Here is a 15,066-nt window from a genome sequence, read left to right as displayed (position 1 = left end):
GACTGGTGAAAACTTACAGATATATAACTTGCAGGTTATTTTATATGATCAGTGATGTTTTCAGTTCAAAGCATAACTGAAGGCGAGCAGTTAGGTGTGAAGGCCAGGTAGTAACGATTTGACACTATGATGGAAGCTGCTAGTACTGGCTGAATAGAACCTACATTCTGTAAATATTGGGTTTGTGAACCCAATGATTCCTGGGAAATTCCATCTTTGACTCTGAATGGGGTGTAGGGTCACAATTTGGGGGTTATAAAGTCACACTGCTGCTTGATGACAGAGTGACAGCTGTAGCTAGGAGGCCTTTGCACAGCTACATCTTGTGTGTCAGTTGTGACTATCTTGGACTGGGAGGCCCTGCACTCATCACTCATGCTATAACCACCTTCTGTTTGAATAACTGCAACATTCTTCATATAGCTGCCCTTGAAGTGCATTCAGAAGCTACAGCAGTTACACAATGTAGTAACTTGAGCAGAAAAGGTACCTCCCTACCTACTTGGGTGACCCTATTGCATTGGGAACTACATTGATCTCCAATTAACTTCTGAGTATGTTAAAGGGAACTGGCTGTCCCTTTAAAACCCGAAGTAGCTCTGGACCTAGTAATCTGAGGACCTTTCTTCTATATTGGATCTGTTTGTGTAACAAGATCAGGTAAGGTCAATTTTCTCCAAATTCCATCCCTGATGGAGTCTCAAATCCATGCGTTTTGACTAACTGATCTCATTCTTTGGAAGTCCCACTTGATAAGTAGCCAGTTTTGTTCCTCTTGGACTACAAAGGTTGTGGAAGACCTACCTGGTCCATTTTTGCACAGGAGGAGGAGGGTATGGTATAACTGAAGGTAAAGTTTGCAGGTGTGTGGGATTTCTATGTTTCTGAGCTTTTTTATTATTATATGTACTTGGGCTATTTTATTTTATCCTGTTGTTATTAGCCACCCAGAGGCTCCAGGAATGAGCAATCTACAAGAAAGTAAGAAGTAAGTAAATAATTGTAAATGATAAAGATAAGAAAATTGATGTCCAGTTTCTCAGTAGATGGATAGTAGAAATTAAAAGCAGGGAAACGTTGTGATTGACTTGGGTGGTGAGTAGAAGCATGGGGGAATGAAATTCCTGTTCCCATTTTTTTTCTTTTGTAAAGAGCCTGTGGATCTCTATAGTAAATACTGGCATTCCAAGTGAAATTGACTACATTCCACCAGAAAAAAGCCACATAGATTTGCTGATCATTTACACACAAAAATTATCCCAATATTGAAAAGCCCAGGAAAAATCTTCACAAGTGCTGGGGTAGAGTATTTTGATGATGATCTAAAGCTGTCTTTCTTTTTTATTAAAAGAATTTTAATAAAATTTTATAAGAATTTTGAAAACAAAAAACTGACAAGACTAGTCTTTAGAGTGAAAAAAAAAGAAAGAAGAAAAGAGCAAAGGAAACAATGCAGAAGAAATCAAAGAAAAGAAGAAGAAAAGTTTCAAAAAGTGACCTGATTTTTTTTTTACAGTAGTTAGAAGTATAAGTATAAATCAACCTCTTACTTTATGGTTACAGCATTGTTTATGTTTTTCCTATAATCTATTATTTTTATTCTAATCATCAAAACTATTATAACTTCATTTTGTTTCAGTTCCCTGAACACATTAATATGGAATTTCCAATTGTTGTTAAACATAGACAATATCTTTACTCTGATTAAATCAGTCAATCTGGCCATCTCGGCAAGTTCCATTATCTTCACTTTCCATTCTTCCATTGGGGGTGAAGATCCAAAATTCTCCAAGGTCTGAGGGTCCTATATGCTAAATCTTGAGGAAGATTTGTTGTTCAGTCACTAATTGATGTCCATTTCTTTGTGACCCCATGGACCACAGCATGCCAGGCCTCCCAGTCCTTACTGTCTTCCAGAGTTTGCCCAAAGTCATGTTGTGTTGATACTATCTAGCCATCTCATCCTCTGCCATACTCTTGGTTTTTTTGCCTTCAATCTTTTCCAACATCAGGGTCTTGTCCTCTCATTAGATGGCTGAAGTACTTTAACTTCAGATTTAGGCTAGGAAAGGGGTCTTCAAACTTGACAGCTTTAAGACTTAAGAATTCCTCCTTCAGTCATGTTAGCTCAGGAATTCTGGGAGCTGAAGTCCACAAGTCTTAAACTTGCCAACTTTGAAGAGCCTTGGGCTAGAATAATAAGAATTACAAGAGTTTCCAACAATCAAGGGTCAAGATTGGTCCTTTATTATAATTTGGATGTAAATATGCATATTATGTGTTTTTAAGGGACTTCAACTTAAAAGCAAGCATGATATAAAGCGGGGATAGGAAATCTTCAGTATTTTGGACTACAGTTTTCATAAATTTCACTCATTGGATTGCTGGAATTCTAATCCAAAGCATCTGGAGAGACAATTTTAAATGTGTATAATTTTTCAAACCACTATTGGAGATGTTCTGCCTATTTTCCGTTGGTGAGGCCTCTCACTGGTGTTGAAGTAATTATGAGAGTTTATTGACTTCCCACCAGAAGGTGTCATGCGAGTATTATTTTAAACACATTTCTTTTCTATCACTTTTGACTCTGAAGGAGGAAAATAATTGTAACATCATTTGCCAGAATATAATTTTACACCCTTTACTTGAGATGCATGTGGGATTCTCACAGAAGATGGTAATTATTGGAGACCTTCCTTTTTTAATAGGTTATGTTTTGTTTGCAAGATCTATGACAAACTTCCTTCACAAAGAATGAACAAACCAGTCTGAAATTCAGTGAGCTGATACGAACTTTATGAAGGCAATAAACTGAAGCCAATGCTATAAATGGATTTGGAGGACATACAAGCTATTGGATTAATATAGTATAGTAAATGTGTCATGGTCTGAAGGACCAATTTATGCTGGCATAAAAAAAAGCCAGCTTCATACTTTTCCATAAAGATAAATATCATGTTTTGTTTAACAATCTGTTTTCTACAGCTAATTCTTTTCTTCATCACATAAGCAAAATTTATAGAACTTCAAAAAAAGACTTTAATAAAAAATATTTTGCTTTGATCAGATATTTGGGGATGTTATTCTTAGGGATGCCATTTCTTTGTTTTTAACCATATTGCCAAGTACACAAGATACAACTCCTATCTGTATTCTTGGTTCTCCAATATTCTTCCTTTGGCATTCAGTGATTGCTAAACTAACCTTCATAAGAGTCCAACCAGCAAAAACATGTTGAGAAACAACATGCTTGTAACAATGGCTGCTAGACCAGTTTCCCATTCCTGCTCTATAGACACGTTGATCTTATAAATACATGTGATTTTTGCTGCCATTTCTAGAACTGATAAGATCCAGCTATATTACAGATAGCTGTTGTGCTCTGCCAGCAGCCTGTGGAGATGGCAGCAGAATTGGACAGTGGGGAAGAACATGGGCAAGTCCGGGAGGCTGGGGAGGACTTGCACTTGGGTCCTGCGTCCTATACAGAGATGGGGCCAGGGACATCTGGGAGTTATGTGCTGACTCTGGAGTCTCCAGAATCTGACAGCAGCAAGGCAAAGACATGGGTGGAGCTTGTTCCCAGTTTGCGTGTGTGCAGAGCTGCCAGAAGGCAAGAGCAGCTAAGAGAAAAGGGGTGACTCAGGAATAAGGCTTGGAGGTGATTGTGTCTCCCATAAGATATAAAGGAAGTGCAAAGGGATAGGAACCTTTGCAGGAAGTAACGTTCACTCTGGTTGGTTTGGAACCTGAAAGCTCCGTGGTGAATTTGTGCTCCATTTGGTTTTGAAAGACTAATTGGCACTTTAGTCATTGGCAGCACTTCAAGAAAGGTAAAGATGCAATAGTCCCATGGGACTATTTATAACTGGTTGAGAATCATGGGCTGTGAATGACAATAATTCACAGCCGTTGAACTAAAAGAGTTTTGGATTTAATCTGTGTTGGTGTCTCAGGAATCCTTGGTCAGAACAGTAGCCCTTGAATTATGACTGGTCACTTAGCAACCATTCAAAGCGATGACCAACCTGAAAAGGGAGACTTATGATCTGGATAGGAAGTTCTGATGGTTGGGCTCCCTCTGTAGTTATGAAACTGAATTTTGTGCACTTCACAACATGGTTGCCCTTACAGCTGTTTGCAGCATCCTGTGGTCATGCAACTGCATTTTACATGGCTTTGCCGAAAACCAGCACTTTTCAGATAGCGAACCACAACCGTCACAAAGAAGGATGTAAAATTGGGTGGGTTGTGTGACTGGCTTGTACTACAACTGTCATGTCATCCAATGGTATTGGGCAAGCTCTGTTTATGATTGTATGTCAAGGACTACCCGTACTCTAGCCTCGCTTATTCTTGTTCCTTATGATGTGGCATTTGAGACATTCATATTCTACTTTTTCCTACCATTTGGGACAGCATCCCCGGCCTCTTACAATATGTTTTTAAATTATGTTAATCTCATTCAGGATGTCTCAACATGGAAAAGGGAAATGGGACTATTGTGTGAATTCCATCTCTAAGGCTGTACAAGGAGTCCTTGGCTTACGACCATAATTGAGCTCAAAATTTCTGTTGTGAAGTGTGCCCCATTTTACGACCTTTCTTGCCAGAGTCATTGAGTGAACCCCTGCAGTTGTTCAATCAGTAAGGTGGTTGTTAAATGAATGTGGCTTCCCTATTGCCTTTGCTTGTTTGAATGTCACAAAAGGTGATCACATGACCCTGGGAGACTGCAACCGCCATAAGTACATGCCAGTTGCTAATTATCCGGCTTTTGATCATGTGATCATGGGAAGGATGCAGTGGTCCTAAGTGTAAAAAAGTGTCACTTTTTTCCAGTGCCATTGTAACTTTGAATGGTCCCTAATGACTTTTTGTAAATTGAGGACTATCTGTACACCTCCCCATTCCAATTGTATAATTGTAGGTTAGAGAAGCTTTCAAATATAGACTTTTAGTGTTCAATAGGCAATTGAAACCAAGTCTCTATGGAAGCGGTTGTCAATAAGATCTTAACAAGCAGGCAATCCAGTATTTGTGGATCAGACTGGAAATGCAACTTGCTTAGTTACATAAAGGGCCTGCATATGATGAACTAGGAGCAGAGGTGAACTCTTGCTCCACTTCAGGTATATCAAATACTTTTGGGGTCTGTTTGTTTATCAAATTTATATAGCCACACACATCTCACCAACATGACAAATTGCAGTGTGTCCATTTTATGAACTATATTCTTAACTACATGCTACTTTGACCTGGGTCTCCAAGTAGGCATGTATTATGCCTTATCCAGTTCATCACTGTCAAGATTTTACAACAGACATGACAGTAAACGTCCACTCTACATCCCATGTAAGGTAACAGCTAGAATTGTCAGACTTAATCTTGCCAGAGGTTTTTTGTAAATTGCAGTTAAGAAAGAAACTATAGAGAAGATCTACTTTTTGCTAAACAGAGGAATCGTAGCTTATACAAAGCAGTCCTTTCTTGGTGACCACAATTGTGACCAGCAACTCAACTGCTAAGCACTGCAGTTTAGGTTTATGACCTTACTTCCCCCTACAGTTGTTAATTGGAGGGGCACGGTCACTGGGTAGCGATTGTGATTGTGAGTTACAATTTTACTTCCACCTTCTCCATTAACTCTGCTGGCACAAGTTGGTTGAAAATCACAGTCATGACCATGGGATGGTGCAGTGGCCATAAATGTGAAGACTGATTGCAAAGTAAAATTAAATAAAGTACAGGTAGTCCTCAACTTACAACAGCTCATTTGGTGACCGATGTTATAACGGCACTGGAAAAAGGTGACTTATGACCATTTTCACACTTATGACCATTGCAGCATTCCTATGGTTACCTGATCGAAATTCGGATCCTTGGTAACTTGCATGTATTTATGATGATTGTGGTGCCCCAGGGTCATGTGGTCATTTTTTTCTGAACTACTGAAAAGCAAAGTCAATGGGGAAGCCAGATTCACTTAACAACTACGTTATGAACAATTGCAACTGTGTTATTCACTTAACAATTGTGGCAAGAAAGGTCACAACATGGGGGAATTTGGGCCGCTCAATTGTGGTTGTATGTCTAGAACTAATTGTGGTTTTTTTCACCACTGTAAGTTTGACCAATCACTTCATGAGGCAGTCGGTAAAGGACTCTATACGTGTGTCTGCTCAGCTTAACATGTCAAGAGGTGGCCAGTACAAAATCACTCAATGAATTCAGTTGGACTTGAAGCGGAATCCCCCTAGTCCAACAACTAATTACTACATCATACTTGTGCTAATTAGGCACCTTCATAAAGCCTATTAAAAAGTTGATGTCGCTCTTCAGTCCCTGGCATTCATAGTACACTGCCTATGTGCTGTACATTTTGTTTAATTATCGGGAGTAACAATAGGTAGAGGTCTCATCGTGAATATGTTTCATTGTTTTGAAAACCATCAAAGTATGTAAACATTGCTATATGTGTATTAAACAGTAGCCCCTTTTAAGTAGCCTTCAGATGGAACTTCCAAATGGAAATCCCAATTGTTTTCTTGAGAAATACTATAGAAAAGTTTTTCTCCTACTTACGGAGGTTTTTTTTTTCTGTTTTGTCCGGCCTATAGCTCTAAAGTTTCCTAGTGGTCTCCCATCCCACTATGAATGGAACCCAACTCTGTTTAATTTTTCAAGACCAGCCAGTGTATTCCATGACAAGAAACAATTCCCTTTTTCTCTCACCTGCCACTTCTAGGACCATGAGCAGAAAGGAAAATTTCTAACCTGGGTGTGATCGTATCCATCTCAACCATGCTCCTTTCTACCCTGTTTCTCAAACAATATGGCCTCCCCCAATAGGAAGTCCCAGCATGTTTTATAGGCATGAAATGAAATTAAGCCCCTCCCCCCAAATTAAGGCCTATATTAAAACATGTGAAATGGGGGAATGGTGGGGGCTTGCCATTAGAAGTACTTTTGTTGCACACCGGATATGGTGCTGCCTGCGTTGACCCCGATACGAAGTGCCCCACCAATGCCGAGGTCAACATCCAAGCCGTTGCCGCCCACCCACCCAAAGATGCAAGGGGGAATTAAGTCACGCCGAAAAGACAGCCTAGCCATTTTTTCAGGGCTCAAAAAAAAATAAGACCCGGCCTTATTATATGAGAAACACGGTACATATTCCTCTTTTTTTTTTTTTTTACTAAGCTAAACTGTTTCAGCACTGAAATTTTACCTTGAAGGAGAAGATACTCAAGTTGGCCCCAAGGTGTATTTTAAAAGCAGGGCAGGTGAAAGAATCGCCTTTGGAACTGCAGTCAGAATATTAAAGGTGTGTGTGTTTGGGATCTTCTCTGGTCTGTTTTACTCCCAATTGTAACCGAGTTTTAAGTGCGGGCAGTGTTTTTCCTTTCTATCCTTTCTTTCCAGCCTCTTTACTGCACTCTAGCTTTTTTTCTAAATGCAAATACCTTAGAGGCAGGCGCCTACCTCTGCGACTGTGGAAGCCGCACCCTGCGGGTGGCTTTTTCTCCAGTAACTTTTTCTTTTTGCGTAGCTTTTTCTCCGGTAATATCACACTACTAACTAGAGCATACAAAACATTTGCTAGACCAATACTTGAATACAGCTCATCAGTCTGGAACCCGCATTACATATCTGATATTAATACAGTTGAGAAAGTCCAGAAATATTTCACAAGAAAAGTTCTCCACTCCTCTACGTCTTGCAGAATACCTTATGCCACCAGCAGGGGTGGGATACGACAGGGTTAACTACCGGTTCGGGATTTACGAGCTTCCCTGCAGGCTGCGAGCCGCACGCCTGTAAATTGTCATCAGCAGCTGCCTGCAGAGAAGCAGCCTTTGAAACAAACCTCTTTTCCTGCTTTTCTAATTGCAGCTGTGCCTTGTTCGGCAGCTGAATTTGAAAAATCAGGAAATAAAGATCAGGTAAGAGCCCAGGTGGGTGGGTGGGCAAAAACATCAGTAGACATAGAACTGGTTCAGAGCTACCGGTTCTACAGAGGTGGACAGAACCGGTAGAAACCCACCCCTGGCCACCAGACTTGAAATTCTAGACATAGACAACCTAGAACTAAGCCACCTTCAGTCCGACCTAAGTATAGTACATAAAATTATACATTGCAATGTCCTACCTGTCAATGAATACTTCAGCTTCAACCATAACAATACAAGAGCACACAATAGATACAAACTCAAGGTAAACCACACCAAACTTGATTTGCAGGAAATACGATTTCAGCAACAGAGTGGTCAATGTCTGAAATACTCTACCTGACTCTGTGATTTCTTCCCCAAACCCCAAAAACTTTAACCTTAGACTGTCTACTATTGACCTCACTCCTTTCCTAAGAGGCCTATAAGGGGTGTGCATAAACGCACCAACGTGCCTACCGTCCCTGTCCTATTGTTTCTTTTTTTATTTTTCTTATATGTATCCATTTCATGTATTCATAATTATGTTTATACTTATACCTGTTATAATAGCTTGACAAAATAAAATAAATAGAATAAATAAACTTCCTCGCACATTTCAGGGACCTGAGTTTAGAAGAGTCAAGCTCTGGATGACACATCGGGCTTGCTCCTTCCGTGGGGACCCCAATTTCCATCTTCAGGGAGCGGCCGGCCCAGTCAGCCTTTGTCTTAACCCCGTCAGGGAGAATCCTAACAACCATCAACATTCACGTTTGGTTCACAGAACACCTCTTCCACAGAACAGCTCTAAGCCAAGCTGGAGCATTGCGCAAGGCGAGTACAAGCAGCTCGCTTCTGCTTCTCCCTCTGCCTCTCTCTCTCTCCATCTACTTGTCTGCGTCGGGTTACAGGAGCCCGGGGAGAACTGGCTCTCCTCCGATCAGGAACGGGCAGCTCGGCTTCCCCTATCAGCGCGGAGAGCCCGCGCAGCCTCCCAATTCATTGGGTCAAGGGAGACCTTTGCGCCCACCTCTTTCAAAGCATCACCACGTGGTCCTCCCTTAGCAACACGAAGACCTGCGTTGATGCAGGAGACTGGAGGGGGGGGGGGCGAGGTGAGGTGCGGGTTCCCCCACCCCCACTCCAGGGCATCAGTTGGGTGCGGGCTCTGTCTGGCGCGAGGCAAGGCGAGGAGAAGCGAGCCAGCGCAGCCTCCAGGCGCTGAGAATGAAGGTTCTCATTTAAAAAGCATCCAGCCTTGTTAGCGCCCCAAAGCTGCCCTTTGGGTTTCCAGTGCATTCTCCCCACACCAAAAAGAGCTATTCTGTAAGCATGAATCATCCCCATTCTGGGTAAGTGAGAAGCTTCCAAATACTTGGGTGAGGGTGGATGGGATGAGATCAAAAGCCATCTCTTTGAATTGCTGTCAGTCTATCTGATCTCCTGAGCTGCTGGGTTATGAATTCATTTTCTGAAGAAAAAAACCAACCTTTTTTTTTTTCTTTCCTGTCTGTGCCTCAGAGATCAGAACCCTTTTCTCCCCGGTTCCTGAAATGCCATTTCTTTGGCTGTTGGACGGCACAGGTCACTTCAGCAGCTTGAGTTGTAGGCAGCCCACTCTCCTCAGCCCCAGGTTAAGGAAATGCTGTTTAGCACATTTGGGACAGCATAGGGTTTTGACTAGGCTGAAGCTCATCCATCTTCTTCAGGCATGATGGAGTGGCAGGGAGCATGGAGAAATAATTTTAATTTGCAAAAAAATTGCATCTCAGAATGAAATGGTTACATTCTTTATTTTGGACAACCTGTTGGAATATAGATTTGGCAGCTCCTGCTAGTTCGTCAATGGAGTCTTTCAAGCAAGGAGGGGGAAAAAAAATCTAATCTAAATTCCCTTGCTCTGATGAAGTTTTCGTTTGTTTAATGAACCATAGTAAACATTTTTTTAAGAAAGTAGGTGAACAAACCTAAAGGCAGCCAACTTAAATCATTGTAAGATTTATGCATTAGAAAGTTAATAACCTTGATGTTGAATGTTCAGAGTAACACTGAAAGTTTTCTAATTAATTCTTGAGAGATTGCAAAATCAAATTTTAAGGAAATATGAAGCAACTTTAATACATTCACAACTGGCCAAGTGCTAATGGCTAGAAAGTCTGAATTTTATCATGAAAAAAAAAATGTGTATGTGTATCTACCTCTGTGTCCTAGCCATTACATAAAATATTCCACTGAAAAATAATAGCAAGATCCACACATTACACTAAATCTAAATTTCATTTATTTAACCAATCCCTAGTTTTCAAACCATTTATATTGTAACACTAGATATGGATCAGTCATAAACTGTCATTCTCATGCAATGCATCAGTGCATGTATACGCAAATATACAGAGGGAGAGTAAAACATTTGTGTTTTCATGAATTGAAAAAAATTAGCATAGGATCTGTCATTTTTCTGTACAAGTCTTATCTCTTTCAGATTGCAGTAGAGGACTGATTTTTTTTTTTAAAAAAATCCTCATATAAAAAGTCCTTTCATGCAGAAAAATAGTGAATCACAGAAGCTGTTGTCAGTACCGATGCAGTAAGAAGCAATAATCATAACAGGACAAAACCGTCCTTCTTCATAATTATTATTAAATAATCCTTATGTTGCATATATAGTCTTGCTTAATACGATGGATATCCCCATGAATCTGGATTACAGTTCTCAGTCTGTATGGCCGTCAACCACAGTGACTGGGAATGATAGAAATTGTAGTCCCAATATACTAGGTTGGGGAAGGAGAAGTGTAGTCCTGCTGTGGCTTTCATGACCATCTGGAAGGCCTTTCTTTGCTATTGACTTGGTTGGGGATTGCTTATTATGACCTTATAGGAGAGTTTCTGTAGGCTACCTTGGTTTTTCCCCTCATTATCATGATCACCTCCAGCCATTGTTTTCTCCGTCTACTGGCTCTTTCCCCTTAGATCACCCTTCTAGCATTTCAATTTCCTTCTCACTGCAAGATCTCCTGACTGTAACCACAGTAATATTTATTCAGTACCTTCTCATTAATTTCTCTATGCCTCTTTTTCCTTGTTCCTTCTTCCTTCACACCTGTCTTCCAACCACGCTTCTCCCAGGTCTTATCATTCTATTTATAATTGCCAACTTTCTTTAATCACCAAATGTCTATGTTCTTGCCCTTTTAACTTCTCCATCTTCCAGGATCTTTTCCAGCCTACCTTGAAAGTTAGTTCAGATTAACTAATTAGCACCTCTGTCACAGCGACTTTTTATTTTAGGCAGAGTAATAGCTTCACAGAGGTTGCATTGCAAATATACCCTGTCAGTTTTGTCTCTGAAATATAATATATTCATCAACATCCCGGCGCCCTTTCTCTATGTTAGAAATCAAAAAACCCATTTGCAAATGGAACATGGACCCTTCAAAAGCATTTTTTTAAAAAATAGGACACAAACAAAGACTTCATGCCCAGTTGTTGAGGGAAGGTATTTTTGATGTTTTTACAAACAGAGACTGCAAACCAAACTGAGCCTAAACTCGTCGACATGCCTTATGAATACAAGTAGCCCTTGACTTATGTTTAATAACTGGTCAAAGGTAGAATAGACCCCTGAAAGCTGCTTATGACCCAGTTCTGAAGTTATAACATCCAGGCCTCCCCTGCAGTTCCTTGATTGCATTTTGGGTGCTCTGACCTGGTGCTCATTTACGACTGTTTCCAGTACTCCATGATCATGGGACTGATGTTTTGTGATGTTTCTCCCCCCAGAAACTGGCATTTATTTTGAGTTTTTTTTCTTCCTACATGATATATTTTATTGATTGGTCTACATGCCATTTCAATTGTCAGCGATTAAGATTAAAAATCGTACTATTGTATCTTACTCATAATATTGCCATATGATTTACTAATGCATATTTTCCTTCTATTTCATCCATTATATCCAATTGATTCCTCTGCCTTCTTATTCTGATAAATCATGGAAACTGACCATATTTAGAAAACCCAAATAGAAAATTTAAAAAAAAAAAACAATTCAAATTAAGGATAACCTTCATTCTAAAAATCTTTAATAATTAAAATCCTGGCTAAAAAGATGTGGTTTTTTTCTAATCACCTCATGGGAGCGAAACACCATGACTGGTTTCACTGAACTAAGCAGAACTGAATGTGAGCCAGATCACAAGAATTCCAAAAGCTTATGATAAGAGGAAGTTAGAAAACATAACAACAACTACAAAAGGCAGGAGTTGCTGTCATTCAAAAACCAGTCTATAGAAATCAAATCCTTTTGCATTTTATTTTTCTTTATACCCCATGGCAGGTATACCTTGCCCTCTGATTTTGCATATGTTGACCTGTTTCCACCTGCCCTTTAATTTTGCAGTGGTCATATTTGTTTTTCACTAACTGTGCAATAACTAACACACCCAGCTCTGAGTGCATTCCATTACCCAGAAACAACGCAAGGGAGGACTTTTTAATTCATATCGCAAAGACCAGCCTTTTGCTAACAGAGGCATCTCCAAAGAGACCTGTCCTGTAGATCTTAAGAAGGTTGTAGTGCCCTTAAACCTTTTAAAATGAATGCAATAGCAAGACTTTAAATTGTGTCTCGTAAGCAATTGACACCATGTAATTTTTGTGGCTTGCACCTGATTCCCTCATTTTTGACCCATTGCTATTTCTGGACAGGTTTTTTTTTTCCTACATGAAATAGTTTATTTACTGATCTTACATGGCTTTCAATTGTCAGCGATTCTGAGCAATTTCCTTGGCCTATGTCATAAAATAAGATTAAAAATCGTATTCTTGTATTTTACTCATAATTTTAGGTCAGGAACTATAGATACAGTTTAAAAAACATAACAGAAGGAAAAAAATGATTCATCTGTGTTTTTCAAGAATGGATGGAAAATTATTATTCGTGTTTTAATGCTAAGTGGTTTTTTTGGGGAAAGCTATTCCAAAGTCTCCAAAGAAGAAGGATAGTGGCTGAAAAGGGAGGTTTTAATGAAGCTTTTTGACAATATCCTAATGTAATAGCATAGTTTTGCAAGCTGTTGATTTCTTCTTTTTTATAACAATCAGCTGCTGGTAAAAAGATTTGTAAATATAAAAGAAAAATCAATAGATAAAAGTGTATTATCACCCAAGATCAGCCATTTGCTAGCTGATAGGGTTTTTCAAACTGCCTCTTTCAATAATGACCTTTGATTTTGATTTTCCTCTTTTAGTCCTAATATATGTAAGCATATTTGGTTTTTATTAAAATTAGAAAGAGTTAGGGTCAGAGGTATCCCTGGTAAATGCCCTTGAAAGATTTGTTTGGGTGTTTAATTTTGTAAGTGAAAAGATTAGTAGAAAAGAGCCACTTTTAATTAATAGAGGTTCCTTCATAATTGACTATGGTTCCATGGTGGGATTCAGTGGGGAGGTTCTGTGGGTGTGGCTTGGTGGGTGTGGCTTGGTGGGCATGGCAGGAGAAAGATACTGTAAAATCTCCATTCCCACCCCACTCCGGGGGAAAGATACTGCAAAATCCCATCCCCTTCCCATCCCACTAACCAGCTTTCCAGCTCCGTTCTCCTGTGCAGGGCAACAAAAGAAGACCCAGCTGATCAGCTGGGACTTGGGAGGCAGAGAATAGATGCAGGTGGGGCCAGTCAGAGGTGGTATTTGCCGGTTCTCTGAACTACTCAAAATTTCCGCTACCAGAACTGGTCAGAACCTGCTGAATACCACCTCTGCTATGGTTACAATAAATATGGGAGTGTTGGAGGTTGGAAGCCATACAGCAGAAGACAAGTCAATACAGATACCATACTTGAGAGGACTGTAGTTGAATCAGCACACTGCACAAGTACATGGGTAGACTGATGGACACTAAGCAATTTTAGAGACCTATATACACCCACCTTGGTGTCATCTACTTCGGATGTTTATTTTTGTCAAGTGAACGCTATCATGAGTGGAGTTCTGGGACCCTTTTTCAAACACTGATTGTAACACTTCATCTAAACTTTTAGAATTGAAGACTGCATAAGTTAATTAGTCTCAGTCCCCACCCTTTTCCAAAGAAAGAAAAAAGTATCCTAGAGATGACTAATTAATATTTCTCTTGCCTCCCCTGAGTCATGTTGTCCATGCAATCACTTGGTTCATATCCTAGAGAAGAGAGTGTCTTTTAGCTACACCAAGTCAATGTTGAGTAGCTAAGGTGAGGTTATGTTTTTAGAATAAACTTTTCAAAAACCTTCTTTTGTGAGTTGCACCAAAATATAAGGCCACACTTTCTTGTTATTCATAATACACATTCCTGAATCATCTAACCAAGCTGAATGATAGAAAACTCATAGCTGGAAAATGGCAGGATTTCTTCCCATAGAGCAGGGGTGTCAAACTCAATTTCATTAAGGGCCGCATCAAATTTGACCTCAGAGGGCCGGCAGGGCAGGCATGGCCATGGTGGGCGTGGCCATGGTGGGTGTAACACGGGACTCGTGTGGGGGCACTTGTGGTGGCCAAGTGCTAATGCAGGACTTCCCTGAGACCCTCCCTCACTCTCATTATAATCTTTCTTTCTTTCTTTCTTTCTTTCTTTCTTTCTTTCTTTCTTTCTTTCTTTCTTTCTTTCTTTCTTTCCTTCTTTCCTTCCTTCCTTCCTTCCTTCCTTCCTTCCTTCCTTCCTTCCTTCCTTCCTTCCTTCTTTTTTCTTTCCTCTTCATTCTCCTTTCTTCTTCCTTTCCCTCTTTCCTTATTTTCCTTCCTTCCTCTCTTCCCATCTTTCCTTCTTTGTCTTTCTCTTTCCCTTTCTCTTTTCCTGTCCCTTCTTGCATGCTCAAATGCAAAAGGGGAAACATTTCTCTTTTCGTTTTGTTTTTAGTTCATTTTGATAGCCCTCTGCCAGTGAAAATGGAGCTCGGAGGGCTGCTCATGGCCCCTTCACCGCATTTTTCACTGGCAGAGGACTGCAGAAGGTGGCCCCCCATCTCCATTTTCACTGACAAAGGGCTGCAGGCGGCTGGCACGGCTGAGAACGGGGCACAGGGGGGCATGCACAGCCCCCAACCTCCATTTTTGCTGGCAGAGCTACCACGGGCCGGTACTTTGCTGT

At 40.3% G+C, this 15,066-nt stretch overlaps 1 protein-coding gene across 1 annotated transcript in view; it reads left to right on the top strand.

Annotated features, from left to right (window-relative positions):
• The first annotated feature begins 8,995 nt into the window (after positions 1-8,995).
• The window catches only part of ERICH3 (glutamate rich 3), a 71,604-nt gene continuing 65,533 nt past the window's right edge, over positions 8,996-15,066 (top strand). The window contains 1 exon segment of the mRNA XM_087960478.1: positions 8,996-9,286. Coding sequence (XP_087816604.1) covers positions 9,267-9,286 — 20 coding nt within the window. The 5' untranslated portion in view covers positions 8,996-9,266.

This window comes from Notechis scutatus, chromosome 3 (assembly GCF_049901735.1).
Source record: "Notechis scutatus isolate UNSWTSFEM ecotype Mainland chromosome 3, rNotScu1.2, whole genome shotgun sequence".
Lineage (NCBI taxonomy): Eukaryota > Metazoa > Chordata > Lepidosauria > Squamata > Elapidae > Notechis > Notechis scutatus.
The sequence above is the reverse complement of the archived record's forward strand: the minus strand, read 5'-3'. Positions and strand labels throughout refer to the sequence as shown.